At 32.9% G+C, this 16410-nt stretch overlaps 2 protein-coding genes across 4 annotated transcripts; both read left to right on the top strand.

Annotated features, from left to right (window-relative positions):
• Positions 1–558: 558 nt before the first annotated feature.
• Positions 559–8688, top strand: LOC120623366 (protein O-mannosyl-transferase TMTC4). 3 transcript variants are annotated; one of them, XM_039889348.1, is made up of 11 exons: positions 559–926; positions 1291–1675; positions 2316–2561; positions 2832–3037; positions 3788–3965; positions 5404–5612; positions 5788–5895; positions 6018–6159; positions 7258–7372; positions 7907–8095; positions 8542–8688. In XM_039889348.1, the coding sequence occupies exons 1-11, from the start codon at positions 706–708 to the stop codon at positions 8676–8678; spliced, it is 2136 nt and encodes a 711-aa protein (XP_039745282.1). In that variant the 5' UTR covers positions 559–705; the 3' UTR covers positions 8679–8688. The 3 variants fall into 3 exon arrangements, with proteins under 3 accessions (XP_039745282.1, XP_039745283.1, XP_039745284.1); XM_039889350.1 differs by lacking the exon at positions 559–926 and adding an exon at positions 943–1074; XM_039889349.1 differs by lacking the exon at positions 5788–5895.
• Positions 8689–10858: 2170 nt separating this feature from the next.
• On the top strand, positions 10859–16384 carry LOC120637715. Its single transcript, XM_039909675.1, has 5 exons — positions 10859–11096; positions 11177–13081; positions 13796–13965; positions 15066–15260; positions 16105–16384. Exons 1-5 carry the CDS (start codon positions 11006–11008, stop codon positions 16363–16365), a joined length of 2622 nt encoding a protein of 873 aa, XP_039765609.1. The 5' UTR covers positions 10859–11005; the 3' UTR covers positions 16366–16384.
• Positions 16385–16410: the final 26 nt, after the last annotated feature.

Raw genomic sequence — 16410 nt, 5'->3', positions numbered from 1 at the left:
ACATCTACAATATGCCGTTTACGCCTTGGCCATGCCTGCACACCTGTTCACCTGAATAAGATTAGAATAAGGGATCACTCCATATGTGAATGTGGCTTGGAAGAAGGCACTGTCTCCCATATCCTCTTCTCTTGCCCTAAACTCCTTCATCCCCTCTATGATGTTCTCCCAGTCCAAGTTCCTCGTCCTCTAAATGTTGAGTGTCTGTTAATGTCTGTGTTTAGCCCATTCTGTAGATTCCTATGTAAATATGTTAAGTGTAATAATATTAAGTTGTAAATATATATGTAAGAACCTTCCTATCTCCAACAAACTAACATTCTGATTATCTGTTTTTCTGTTGGAAATTAACTCATAAAGGAGAAGCAAAAAATCTGCTACTTATTTAAATGCGTCAAGATTAATATTTGGTCTTCCTCATATTTCACCGATCATTCTCAAAAGCGTGTCTCCTCCATACCACGTGACATTGGCGAAGTAAATCGTACCCAATTGGTACAAACGCAAGCCATAAAAAAAAAAAAAAAAAAAAAAAAAAAAAAAGTAAGGGAACGAAACTACAAATATAAACAAAAATTGCTAAATGAAATTAATCAATAATTTGAGATAAAACTAAGTTATCTATTGAAAGTTATGTGTAAATTAAAATACCACATACCCATCAGATTTTTTTGTACTGTGGTGTCTCTTAGACATTATTAGGAGATGTATTTTAAACTGTTGGTCATCCTTTCTGTGTCTGCGGCACCCTTCTTGTTCAGTATACAAGGGGATTTTGTTTTTGACGATTCAGAAGCTATTGTAAAAAACAAGGACATTACCTCCACGTCTTGGTTGGATAGCTTCAGCAATGACTTTTGGGGTACAAACATTAAAAGCAACCACAGTCACAAGTCATACCGGCCTTTGACGATAATTACATATAGGTACATTAGCAATATTTATTTTAATACCTTGGCTACCATGCTTCACTAGGCGTCTTTCTTAATTCAATATGTATAAGCATATGTAAAAGTGCTCACTACATTTAAAGAAAGTAACAGTGGAGGTGTGCATGTGCAAGTCTTGTGAGTGGTAAGACAGAAGTGAACAAAAAGTTGTATTGTTTGATTTATTAGTAAATATTATAATTGTTGACTGCTTTTATGTTGTAGTCTCATGAAAATTTATAGGTGCTAGAAGACAGTATTTAGGGGAGCACAGTTAATTAAATTGCTGTACAATTAGGTATTTCTGCAAGGCTCATATAGTCCAAAAAAATTTATGTATCTATTATTTTTATATTTCCAGGTTAAATTATATTTTTAACAACAAAGAACTATCTGCTACTCAATTTAAAGCTACAAACTTAGCCTGCCATGCAATCTGCTGTGTATTGGTATGGCAAACATACAATTGTATATGGACAAAACTAAATATTAAACATGGAGATAAGATTTTAGTGGATTTACCTTTTTTTGCATCTCTGCTGTTTAGCGTACATCCTGTACATGTAGAAGCTGTTTCTGGTATTGTGGGAAGATCAGACCTGTTAGCAACTATGACATTCCTTTTATCATTCCTTATTTATGATAGAGCAATGAAAAATAAGAATGTATTGAATATTTATTTATTTATAAGCATAATAGCAGCTGGGTTATCAATGCTGTTTAAAGAAAATGGTGTGACGATACTGGTAAGCGAAATATTTTTATTTCAATAAAATGTTGATGTTACCATCTTGCCTTATGATAATTAATATAGCCTAGTCTATTCCACAAGTACAAAATATCTTTATGATCCATCACAGAGCCCACTGCATACCTAACATTAAATTGTATGAAAATTAAACTTAAGTTGATATACTCCGCAAAAGGTAGTAGAATCTGTTTGGCTTAGTAAAATTTCCTTACTCCTTACACACCAAACAGATCTTTGGCAATATACTTTCTATGCATGTTTCACTCCTACACCGGAGCAACCTCATCCTCAGGAGATGTTGACTTACCAATGAATAATTGTTCCAATAATACATTTAAATTAAGCTTAATTTTTAAAGGATATCATGGAATTCTGCAAAGTATTACGCCTGCTTTTACCCAATAACATTAAATTGTTGAAAACAATATGATAATATAGGATGGTAAGCCACATACCAAACTTAAACCAGGCATATAGCTTAGGAAACTGTTCCTAATATTTTTAATCTGAATAAGTCTTGCTATAATTTTATGATCAAATAATACTATCAAAGGTCCAATAGGTTGCTTCTACAAAAAGCCCAAGATAACAGCAGCTACTTATTAAATTGAATTAAAAATCATAACAATTTCCAGGGTGTATGTTGCATATATGAAGTCATCATCAACTTAAGGATAAGAAAACTTGAAAAAGTTAAATACAACATGTCAGATATCTTCAAAATGATCCATATGGACATAAAATGCATTTATAGAATAATCATAATCATGATGTGTGCGATTATATTTCTATATGCGAGATGGGCAGTTATGGGAAAGAATAAACCAGAATTCAAACCTACTGATAATCCTGCAGCATTTAGTGACAATCTATTTAGTAAGGTATGGCAAAATACTTTGTGCAATAATGTTGTCTAAGTTTTATGTTCATCATATTAAAATCAATATCAACATCACAATCAAAACCATTAAAATTATTCAAGAGTTTATTTTCCATTTTCAAGAAATTACTTTCCTATTTGGTGGTTAAGATTTGTTACGAAAAACAGTGTTAAATTAATGGTTAACCAAGAAAGTGATCGAATTAAATTTTTTTCATCATCCCTAATCCGTAACATGACTTCAACAATGTATTATGATTAATTGTTTCAGATTGCAACCTACAATTATATTTATTTTTTTAATATTATGCTACTCATCTGGCCTCAGTGGCTGTGCTACGACTGGTCAATGGGATGTATACCTCTCATAAACAATGTATTGGACTTCAGAATATTGTTTGTATTAATCATGTACCTGTATATATTCTTATATATAAAAGCAGTGATTGGTGGAAAATATAAAAAATCTAGTAAAAGGTAAATTCTCAATTGCTTATTAATTCGACTAGCTCTGCCCGTAGCATCCAAATGTACATCTTTTTTCTTTTGTAAAGAGGAAATGTCTCAAGTATACCACTCTTGTTGAAAACGGAATGGTATGCGGAGGAATCTTTATAAAAAGAGTTATTTTTCTTCCAGAATCTAATTTTCTGAGAACATGCTAATACCATTTCCACCAGCGACAAATATTGTATTTCCACTTGGTAGACTTGATTTCCACAGGTCCCGATGGGTAGACTTACTTAATTGACAGCCGACTGGCGCAGTGGGCAGCGACCCTGCTTTCTGAGTCCTAGGCCGTGGGTTCGATTCCCACAATTGGAAAACGTTTGTGTGTTGAACAAGATTGTTTTTCAGTGTCTGGGCTATTATCTGTATATTATAAGTATTTATGTGTATTATATTCATAAAAATATTCAACAGCTATCTTAGTACCCATAACACAAGCTACGCTTACTTTGGGGCTAGATGGCGATGTGTGTATTGTCGTAGTATATTTATTTATTTATTAATTGCCGCATTTAATTAAACAATAACTACGACAGAGAACAAAATTGTAAATAAATAGCATTTATAAATGAAAATCGCCATTACGGGACTTGGTGACTTTTCGCTCCATGGGGACGATATTATAATTGTTGACTGCTGTAGTGTATTTTTTTTAATGTTGTTATCTCTTCGGTTATAAAAGTCTTAAGTTTATAATAAGAGTTATTTTTCTTTCAGAATCTCATTACTGGCAACATCGTTCATGTTAATACCATTTCTACCAGCAACAAATATTGTATTTCCAGTTGGTTTTGTGATTGCAGAAAGAATTTTATACATTCCATCTATAGGATATTGCTTATTTATTGCTATTGGATTGGGTAAAATATTACAACACAACAAAATAAATCACAAGGTTCGTGTAAGGTATTCAAATATATTTTAAAAAATTCAGTTCATGTAAGATAGCGCATAACTCAAAGGAAGTTGAGGATTCACTCGATTTTTTACATCAACTGGCGTTGCTTTATATTAAGAGTGAATCAATACACCTTTAAAAAAACAGCGCCATCTGTTGAAATTAAGAGCAAAACGAGCTTTACTAAATTGATCAGTTATGAAAATAGGTGTCCCACGAGGGTCTATTGGGTCTACTGGGACCATTTCTGTTCCTTTTTTACATTAGCCTTATTTCTGCTGTCTATGCGGTAAAAAAAAAAACGCCTTACGACGGATATAGAAACTGCCAGTCTATTTTAGTTACTTTCACCGCATTATGTCATATGGAATTTTACTATGGGGTTATGCTGCTTAAATTAGCACTATTTTTATACTGCAGAAGTGGGCTGTTCGTGCGATCTACAAAATGGGTCTGAGAGAGCCATTGAGTGATTAATTTAAAGATTTTTAAAGTAGTGAAAGTGTATTTACATACCTATTTGAAAATTTATACATTACATTTTCATGTTCATAAAACATTTCTAAATTTAACAACAAATGTAACTGCAATAATTTGAGCATTAGAACTCATGGTAAGGATAAACTTGCATCGCAATATACTACATAAAATTAATAATTCGTTTAAAAGATAGAAAGATACAAGTTTGCATACTATTTTACAATATACTACCCATTGACATCTTGGAGATGTCTCTTAAAAAGTTCAAAATTTGTATCAAATGTAAGCTTATAGAAAAGTAAAATGCTACTATAGTATAAAGTTCTACAATCGATAAAAAAGCTTGGGTGTGAATTATTGCTCTAACCAGATTGCTCTTCTAATAATTTTAAATGACAATGTGAGATGGTGATAACAAAACAAGCACCCGGCTAAGTTCGTTGGGGCCTTCTTACACCAGGGCATGTTTGGAAAACTCTTAGTTTTATGTTTACGAATATATCTCACTCTCTCTACAATGTACACATTTCTCATGTATGCAATGTACGCATCATAAGTGCCATCTATGAGCCTACTTCAATAAATATATTTTTTACTTTGACTTTGACTCAAAGGAATTACTAGCACAGTATGGATCTCGATAAATGCTATCATAAATTAAAGTTTGATTATTCTTTATTCATTCACAAAAATATTTATTTGATCAGATCTTTGGGTGTTGTTTTTACAAAGATTTAATAAATGAAACGCCGTAAAGATACTCGTGCCTACGCACGGAGCATAGCGAATTACGCTTACTTTTCAATGTATAGATTTTGTAACACAAAAATCTGTAGTAGGTATAGATTTTGCGACCTAAAACTAGTTGCGTTGTGAAGGTATAATGTTGTGTAAACGCAAAAGCAACGTCATGCGAGCGTTAGGGTATGCTCTAAAACATAAAATTGACTTACAGATAGTGATTAGTGTTTTTCTATACATTATATCAATTTACGGCATTAAAAGTTGGCTAAGAGCGTACGACTGGCAGAACGAATACAAGCTCTTTACAAACGCGCTTACTGTTTGTCCTTTGAACGCCAAAGTACGTTATAATGTCGCTAAAGTCGCTGATGCCAAACAAAATACAAGTTGGGCTATGGATGAATATGAAGAAGCGATAAGGTAAGATAAAACTACTACATAACTTTGTAAAAAATTAAAGCAGTTTTATTGCAGCAGAGACTCTTACGCCGTATAGCTTACCTACGTTCACTTATTAAATCTACGCGCACATACATTTATACCTATATAAAAAGCTCCTGTGTGACCTGTAAATATATACTAGAAATGATTACAGACTATATCCGGAATACTATCAGGCAATGAACAATTTAGCAAATTTATTAAAAAATCAAAAAAAATACTCTGAAGCGGAAACTTATTTAAGAAAAGCTATTTATCACAAGTAAGTCAATGCAAGCGATACATATAATATCAAAATAAAAATCAGCAAAATACGTGTCACTAATATTAAAATAACAAACGATGATATTAATCGTTATAGCTAACTGTCATGTGTTTTTCCAGAAAAGATTTCCCGGCGGCATGGATGAATCTTGGCATAGTATTAGCAAACACTGGACGTTTCGAAGAATCTCAGAGAGCTTACAAAACAGCATTACTGTATAGGAAAAACTATCCTGATTGTTTTTATAATTTAGGAAATTTGGTAATTAATATATTAAGTGGAAAAGTCTATTTTTTTAAAACAATTATTCGGAAACATTATTCTCCACATTTTCAAATTGAAGTAATTGAAATTGGACTAGAATCTAATTTACTAACTATATTTTTACTTATTGGAATTACATTTGTAAAGATGTTGTCCAAACGTGTGGCGCTAGTGGCAGTTAAAATATAACACTTATTATTACATATTTTGTTTTAAGGTTATTGAAATAAAACCGAATTTATATATTTTAAATCTGTCAAGTGTCAGTTTACGAGTCCCCTAAATTTTACGATCCGCCGAATCGGTGTCGCAACTTAAGACGGCGCCTAACGTGTTTGGACCTCACATAAGAGTTTGTGAAACGTGTTTTTAAATCACTAGGCATCCGATTAAGACGATTCCTAGCTTTAGTGAAAACTGGCAAAAGGCCTGATCAAACTAAGGTAACTGCCGCACCATTTAGAGCAATTCGCCTCTCAAATTGAAGCAATGACGCGACTTACCTCGTTTTATTCTTGGTTCTAGAAATGCCTATTTATTTTTAATACAAAAGAAGAACTAGAAGAATCCAGATAGATAGGACACGTTCGCGCTTTAGTTTCGCGACGATTCGCATCAGTTTAAAAACGACCATATTAACATATAAGGTAGGTACTTGACACAATCTGCGCGAACGACTCCACTCCCGCGCCTACTCTATATTCACTTCAGTTGATCGGACTTTAAGGCTTTTATATAATGGTAAAAAGATTTTTTCCACTATAACTGACGAGACTAGCGAGCGTGCTAATCTTAAATTAAAGTCCATCATATTGATTACGTGGTGTCCAGTGTGCGTCTTGCTACCCACGTTTACTTATTCGATAGCGTGAAAGTTAACTACGATTAGTATGGAATCGAAAGAGCGCCATCTAGTTAATCAGGAAAACAGTCTAGGAAACAGTATTGAATATCGTTTAGAAAATAACACACTAGGTATCCAGAATGACTTTAAAAAGTTGCATTGCAATATCTGCACATTCATTATATATGCAAAACAAAATAAGACAACACGATCGCTTAATACTTTCCAATAAACAACAGTGTTTGTTTCAGTATCTAGAAACGAACAGAACCAATGAGGCAATGGATAACTGGTATCAAGCAATCAATTCAAATCCGAAGCATGTTTCTGCTTGGACCAACTTGTTAGCACTATTGGATAATACAAGTAGGTAGTACTAGTTAAAATCTTTCATGTGTATACTTATGTAATTGACATTTGACAGCCGATTGGCGCAGAGGGCAGCGACCCGTCTTTCTGAGTCCAAGACCGTTGGTGACTTGTGTGATGAACATGAATGTTTATCAGTATCTGGGTGTTTATATGTATAATACAGTCGTAAAAATATTCATCAGCTATCTTAGTACTCATAACACAAGCGACGCTTACTTCGGGGCTAGATGTCGATGTGTTTTTTTTGTTATAGTATATTTATTTATTTATTCTCTGACTACCATTAGGTACTTTTTATTTCGTTGAAGCGTTTTAACCCGGCTAGAGCTACGTATGTTATCGTATTCTTAGATTATGGCCTTTGGAACTATCATAGCGTTACTTTTAAGTCTACGAATGTTCTTATCAAGATCATCACGCTACAATGTTAAAAAATTATACGCAGGTACGTATCAAAAGTGCCTTCTATAAATAATAAAAAGTAAATTTTGGCTTTGAATTTTGTTTCATATTCCTCCTCTATTTCAGATCAAATTCAGAAAGCTCTCCAAATAATACCTAAAGCTCTCGCAGAACTTCCCAACAGCCCATCAATTTACTTTGCTATTGCAAATATATATGGCAAACACGAGCAATACACGACAGCAGAAAAGTATTTTCACCAGGCAATTGCTTTATTTAAAGAACGTGTACAGGCCATCCATTATGCGAATCTCGGTATGTTTTTTTTTTTAATTTATGAAATTATAAACAAGGATTTGATTAACTCCGTCATGGTTTCCAAGTAGCCCTTTTTCTTTAAAATGTATCTATAGGTACTTATATGTTTTACCTAGGATTCATACATGTACATAAAGGACAAAGTCGGCAATATTCAAACCATCAGTGAAGGTTCAAGCAGAGTAATTGAATTAGTAGACTTCGCACGCCTTTGAGAACGTAATGAAGAACGCAGTATGCAGGTTACCTCACGATAGTTTCCATCCCCGTAAAAGCAAGTGATATTTAAATTGCCTAAATTAAAAACCCACATAACTTAGGTGTGTGTAAAGTTAGAGGTGCGTCCCAGCGATCAAACTCAGTCCCCAAAAGCAGCCCTAACACTAGGCTGGTATCGTCGTAACTTATTTAATACAAATAAAAGAGTTATTATTTTTTTACAGGAGTACTATACCACCGCTGGAGAAAGCATGATTTAGCGAAGCAGATGTACAAAATGGCTCTTAAAATAGACCCACATTTTTCAAGCGCTAAAATAAATCTTTACAACTTGGAAATGAAAATAAAAAATAAACAGTAAACACACAACAGTCGAATAATTTAAGTTCCTTCAAAATTAGGTACCTACATGTTTACCCGACCACGAATTAGGCCAAGAATAAAAGTATATTTGAGATAAATGTTCCAAATTTGGTATCAAATGAAAGTACTCCAACCTGTTAATTCCAAAAGTCTATTCATATAAAAGAAATGACTGTTTGTCTATGACCTTGCAATGCACCTTTTGTGAGTCCTAACTTTTTTCTCTGACCGATTTTAATAAATGGGGTGTTTGGTATTCTATCTTGGTGATAGATAAACCAAAAATTAATATAATATCCGAAATTTTGGATTTAAGATTTAAGTATGCAAAGACAAAAATATTTGGGAGAAATGTATATGAATATTTATAAATATTTTTTTTTATATCAAATGAAAGATCTCAACGTGTAGATTTCAGATATTTTTCTGCACTTAATAACTACTAGGTAAAATTGCAGTTTAGGGTTAACTTTTAAGGGATTATAAAATAATAAAAGAACAAAAGCGTGGATTTGAACATGGATGAAAGGGGTTAAAATCTCGACATTTAGGATGTGTGGGAAAGCATTGCCTATTGCATGATTATTTATTGTATTACCAAGAATACAATAAATAATCATGCATTTTACTTTTTCCGCTGCGTACCAATTATGCACTTACGCCGATGCCCGCTTTCAGGCAAAGCAGACTTTAAAAATATATCTTTAAAATTGCCGTGTAAACGTGCAACGTGTCTCATTAAACCGCGTGATTTCACCTGTGTGCAAATAAAGCGATCAAGAGAACAGATTGTTTTTTAAAATCTCCAAATAATGGAAATTGATCAAAAATCATTTCTGTGGTGTGTATACCGCATTAAACAAATACTTCTGTTTTTACTCCAAATGAAATATTAGGTAATTATTGTTCCACGAAATACGAAATAAATAAAGGAAATTGGCAAGACGAAATAGCGAAGGAATGTCTGCAATTTCTCCTATTTTCTTTTCTGACAATTCATCATATAGACCCATTACCGGCCCACTACAGGACACAGGTCTCCTCCTAGAAGAAGCTAGAAGGGGTTAAGGCCGTAGTCCACCATACCTTTGTGAGCATTATATAGAACTCTCAGGCATGCAGGTTTCCTAACGATGTTTTCCTTCGCCGTCGAAGCGAGTGTTCTTTTTAATTACTTAAACGCACATAACTTAGAAAAGTTAGAGGTGCATGCTAGGATTCGAACTCTGCTCCCCAGAAGTGAAGTCGAGTTCCTACCCAATGCGCTATGCCGCTTTGCTTCTGACGATTATTTGATTTTTAATATTTTTATTATCTTTAAATTCTTTTTCAGTTGTATTTAGCTGAAAAGAAAGAATGATCAGTAATGATGCTTACACAGAGATGACGTCACGCGCAGGTAACCGTGTTTCGCTTGGATTTTTATAATTTTTATTATTGTTTTTACCTACACTTGGAGGAATTATCATAATCATAATAATCATTTATTTGCAAAAAACATGTGAAATTACAGATGTTAAAAAAATTATACAGAACAATGTTTTAGCCCATTTTGAGGCATGCAAATCCCACAAAATGTGTAATTCCCTGCGGCACACCGGTGTTTACTTTTTTATTATCAGAGAAATATTTCTCTTCAGCTTTTCTCGTAACATTTAAACGCGATACTTCTGTTAGTTGTCGTCCTACTAATACTATTATAGTAGAGGTCAGTGAGAGTCAGTATGCAGAAAATTTACAGAAATATTGATTTAAAGGAACATTCGGAACCCTCCTAGCTTATAGTTTAAGTAAACGAATTTACTTGTCACCGTCACCTCACAATAATGTGAAACAAATATGTATGAAGCCTGTGATAGCCTACATGAATAACGAATATTTTAATTTGGTGAGGAATTAGGGTGAAATATAAACATCAGGTGTATTGTTTATATCCTCATTGACAGCGACTTTAAAATGGAAAATGAATGTGAAGACGACTATGGAATCTTTTAAGTTTGGCATTTCTTATTTTTAGCTTTACGTCTTTCAATGACATTTAATTTCAATATTAAACACTAAAGCCATGTGGCTTTAAAATCAAATAAGATATGAAAATACGGCTGAACAGTGATATACCTATGCCTTTCCCTATAAGAAATAAAGGAAAAAAAATATATATTTTTATTTTTTTGACGTGTCTGTCAATGCTGTCATGTCTTTTAGATTTTGATCGAATTATATTTTTGTCATTATTCTTCCCGAAAATATTCTAAATTTATTTGTAATACAAACTTTTACAAATTTTAAACAATAAAATACTCAGTAGACGAACCACCTTAAAATATGGAGTTTACTCCAGCACTGTCTGCTTTTCAAGGAATTGTAATAACAGTAGACAGTCTTTACTCTTTTTCTAAATTGAAAGAACGAGGAGGTAAGCCGAAAGAAAGTTTTCCACTTATAAAATAAATTTCATTTTACATAATGTGATTATTATCTGTTTTTAATTTGCAGGCAATGAAGAGAAAATAGATTATGTGGTAGACAGCTTGCGAAATTTTTTACAAAAAGAGAGGTACATACTAGAGGATCGAGTTTCTGATGAAAATACTCAAATCTTGCGCAAGTTTGCGTTGTATATTTGTCTAAACTCCGATCTACCAATTCTAGAAGAACTGGTTGATTTGGATGGAATTGCTTTTCTTATTTGGACCATACCTAATGTATCAAAATGCCTCATGTGTGAAATATTTTGGAAACTTAACATGGATAAGTTTATTTACGAAATAATAGTTTTCACCTGCCCTCTATTATCTTTAGAGGTAGCAGAGGCCTTATTAGACCACTTCAAGTATTTTGATCCAACAGAATGCCCACAGAGATTAAAATTATTGAGCTTGGGATGCTACAAAATGATATGCAGATTATTTTTTTTTAATTTAGAAGGTGATGAAATAACTCGCAGCTTCAACAACTTCCATAAATGTCTTAAGTATTTCTCTGAACCACCAAATAGTAGTAAATTGGAAAGATTGAGTACAGATGAAGAGTATAAGTTCATTGGTAAACGTTTGTATGAAATGCTGTTACTAGTATCAGAGTGTTTCACTTATTATATCAGCCCACAAAAATTTAAATCATCTGACTTCCAAGACCTTTATAATCTAAGCTATAGAGATGGCATTGTAATCAATGAACATTTGTCTGTCCCTATAAGCCAATGTAATAATGGTGATATATTACAAAGCATAAACAATTGTAATAAAGCTCTACTGGATAAATGTAAGACCCTTGTGATGGAAGTCAGTGTAGAGATATTTTGTGCTTGGAGTGAATTTGAAGAGAATGGCAGAAACATGCAGCAAACTATTGGAGAGCTATGTTACAATGTTCATGCTGAACTTTACAATATCAGCGGTCATGCAGTTGTTGCTATGTTACAGCAAATTTCTTGTAAACCTTTGGACTTAGCAGAAGTTATCAATAAATCTGACACAGCTATTATAATGGAAAAAATAAATAAAGAAGACACTGAGAGTACTCAATGGATTAAAGCATTGATCTATAGGGATAATCTATGTGAGGACTCAAATTTGATATTGCAGATTGTTTCTCATTTAGAAATCTTCAATGAAGTTGAATGCTACAAATTATTTAAAATCATTTACAGTTACCTAAAAGATAACCTTAAAAACAAAGAACTGTTATTACTATTAGCAATCAAAGCATTTCAACGCTGTACTTGTTGCAATAAGCATGAAATAGTTGGTGAACATTACAGTAATGGAATGTTCAATGATAATTTGCAAACTACAGAATTTGACAACATGATAACAGAAATATTCAATAAACTTATTATTTCTCCAGAGGCAGATCTATTTGATATATTAATTGTATTCCTACAAAACCCTAGGAAAGTGTTCAGCAAAATATTTCAACTGGCAAGTGAAAACTTGCACGAAACAGATATCATGGTCAAAGTCATGAAATGCTTAGAAAAGTATTCTAAGCATTACTACAAGGAGGAGACAGAACCTTGTATAATATTAGTAACTAAGGAAATAATTTCGTATTTTCTAGATAATGAAAACAAGCAAAAGAATTTCATAAATTTTTTAAAAAACTTAAAATTGTCAGATGCTATACCCGGTCCAAAGTTACTACTGTTAATAATAATGCCAAACTTGCACAGTGGCCTTTTAAACAGGAACATAACTCAAATCTGCATTCAATGTAGGCTTTTACGGGCAGCATACAGAATTGATGAGTTAAAAGAATACAGAGCTCCTACTCTGGCTATGCTGGCTCAAGTGCTTGATACTGTCCGCTGGAAGATGAATACCTATGTTCCACAAGCTCCATCTACCTTAGAGCTTGTGTTGCAGCTACAGGCAGCTTTAAATACTAATGACCTGACAGGTAATTATTTTTGCACTTAATTCAATCTGGAAGCTTTTCCCAACAGATGACTCTAATTTTCCCAATAGATGTCACTTAGATATTAATCCATATCTCCCATAAGCAATGAGTTGGCCAAGCACTCTATTAGCTGGAGAGATGTGTGTGTTATAAAAAATCACATTTCACCAGTTCTGAAATTTGGTTTAGTATAATATATATTTAAAAAAAAAAACTAGGTTGGGTGCCTTCTAGGCAAGAAGAGCCCATGTCCTTAGTCTTAAACTCTTGAAGGTGCTCCAATTTTAAGAATTTAAGGACAAAACTTCATACTATGGATTTTAATATTAGAAAAAAAGTTTTGAACATGTATTCTGATTGAAGATTATCTAGCCCATAATGATTGCATGAAATTATAAGTAAAGTTTACCTACTAAAACATATTTCACCAATTTTTACCTATATTGGTTGTATTTTAGATCCTTGTATATTTTAACATTAAATCCTTCTTTAATTTGAAGCCTTTTCAAGACTTCAAGCATTTCATCTTTTCAACATGCACCATATCTTCCAATCCTTATTGCCCCTATACAATAGTAAAGCTTAGCCGCCTCAAAGAAACTGCATATATCAAACAAAGGAAAATAAAATTATTCAGTGATCTGAAATCTTGTGTTGTCATATAATAATGACTAAATTTTTATATTAATTTCAAAATATTGCATTTCATTACAGAGAAAGAATGTGCATGGTTAAAAAGCAAATTAAGAAATATAAATCCTTTAAACATGTATTACTTTAGACTGCTCTGGAATCCTCCGGGAAACACATTTGTTGAAGTTGTCAGCGGAATGCATATACACAAAGAAATGGATATGGAACATTTGTCCTTGTGGCTATCACAGGTATTGTTAACTTACACTAATCTAAATAAGGTATATATTATACAAACGTTTTCCCGCGACTTTGTTTGCTAGGAAATTTTGTATACCTTTGTTACTCTTATGATCCCTGAAATACCAAAAAAAATCTCATTTCTTTGATAATCAAAAACAAAACCATCCCACGGGAACCATACATATTTCCGGAATAAAAAGCGGCCTATGTGTTAGATCAGACTATAATAATCACTATGCTGATATTCATCCAGATTTGTCTGGCATGATTGAGTAACAAGCATCCATCAAAACGTTGGTATTTATAAAAAATCGTTTCACAAAGAGAAAGGGTTAGGGCCGTTGTCCACCATGCTGGCCCAGTGTGGATTGATAGTTGCTACTCCACACGCCTTTAAGAGCATTATGGGTAACTCTCAGCCATGCAAGTTTCCTTAGGATGTTTTCATTCAAGTGATATTTAATTATGTAAAAAGCATGTAATTTTGAAAAGGTGCGTGCTGTATATTGTACACAGTCCTCCTGAAGCCTAAGGTTTATCCACTAGGCCAGGGCTTAGAAACAATCTGGGCGTCGTCGAAAGTACAAAGAAGCACCGCGAGGTGCTCCTATACTATACTGCACTTCAAAACATCAAGAAAAATAATTTTGTGAAAATCTTCTGTAGTGGTGTCACCGGCTGTTTCCACACTGAAAACTTGTGTGGAGATCACCATGCTTTTGTTATTATTCTTAATTCTTTGTTAAATTTAATTATTTAATATTGTTTTATTAGTTTCATAATGATGTTTTATTTCTTGCGAATATCTGCCAAACTAACAAGTACCTCTCTATTGTAACTAGCAAGATTTAGAGCGCGGGCGCCGTGATAAATTACTTGACTTGAAAGTGCACCGCTGGCTTAATAAACTTGGGAACTTCTGGTCTAGGCTATCAAAATTATTTTACATGCGAAAACTAAATAGCTAGTCGGGGCTTAGAGAATTCATAACTCATCTTCTTCCGAAATAGCAATATTCGATTTAAATCAATACGACATGTCCACGACCTTTAAGCTACGTCTTTTAAACTGTCCTTTTATTTATCTTCTATAACGTTTTCTTTTGTAGACGCTTAGTTCCACTATACTACAAGAATGGTACCACATATGGGTCAGTCTCTGCACAGTGTTTGGAAACATTAAAATATTAGATATATTCCATGACGCACTACTATTATTATGTGTAGCGGAAAAATCAAATAACACAGAGTCTACAAAAGCATGTCTGATGTACTGTATGAAAAACTTTGTTGCTACCACAAGGGTAAGTTTTAACATTGGCTTTAGAATTAAAGCAAATGCTGAATTGGTAGTCATCAACCCGCGCGACGTTATCTGTGTGTAAATAATACGAGTGAAAAGATTGGTTTTCAATAGCAATGGATCAAAAATCATATCATTGGTGTTGAGTACGCATTTTACAAATACTTCTGTTATTACAATAGTTTTTATTACTAGTTTCCAGGAAATAAGAATAAAATTGTTAAACTTGGCAAGGCGAAATAGCGAATTTCTTCGATTTACTTTTATGAGGATGATTTAGTTATTAATACTTCTATTACCTTTAAATGCTTTTCCTGTTTTATTTAGATTAAAAGAAAGTGATCGTGTAAAAAACGCTATCGGGTTATATTGCTTATATTTAATTTGCTAGCTTTAGTTTTAAGTTAACGAATGCAGTTATCACCATCACTAACAATAGTGTAACATGTCAAATGTATGAATGCTTCATAAGTGCCTGTAATAAGGTCTACATGAATAAAAAATATTTGAATTTGAATTTATATTTTATACACAGATGACGTCACGTGCATATACCCGTTTTTCGTTAAGAGTGAACCACAGATTAAAAATAAGATTATTTTTCATAGTTATATTTCTTCATTTAAAATTATACAATAGTTTGATCTTACGAACATTCTATATAAATACATTTTAAGTTACTGTCCGATTGCCTATTTCATTTGAAAAAGGGGAATAATACGCCACGCCACGATACAAACTAGGGAAACATAACGTAGCAAAATTTTGTGCTGTAAATACTAGTAAGTATCAATTACCTGGTTCGACAACAATTATAATTTATATTTTTGTTTTTTTTTTTTCAGTACAAATTTTTCAAAATGCCACTTAATGATAGTCAAGTGACAACTGTGTTTGATAAGTTTGCAATAATTGGAAATGTTGCAAAGGAAAGCGACGTTGAAGAACTGGCAACAATTTTTCTACCACTCTTTGCTTACATGGCTGAGAAGAAAGAGAATCTTTCTGATGATCTGCCACAGATATTAATGAGGAAATTCAAACATAAAACATTCACTGATATAATAAGGAATCTGTTTATAACAAAAAGAAAATCTCAAAATTAAACATAAGTTTCCTGAATAATTTTATTTTCCTTTCCATATAAAAAA

Source organism: Pararge aegeria, chromosome 4 (genome assembly GCF_905163445.1).
Source record: "Pararge aegeria chromosome 4, ilParAegt1.1, whole genome shotgun sequence".
Classification (NCBI taxonomy): Eukaryota; Metazoa; Arthropoda; class Insecta; order Lepidoptera; family Nymphalidae; genus Pararge; species Pararge aegeria.
The sequence above is the reverse complement of the archived record's forward strand: the minus strand, read 5'-3'. Positions and strand labels throughout refer to the sequence as shown.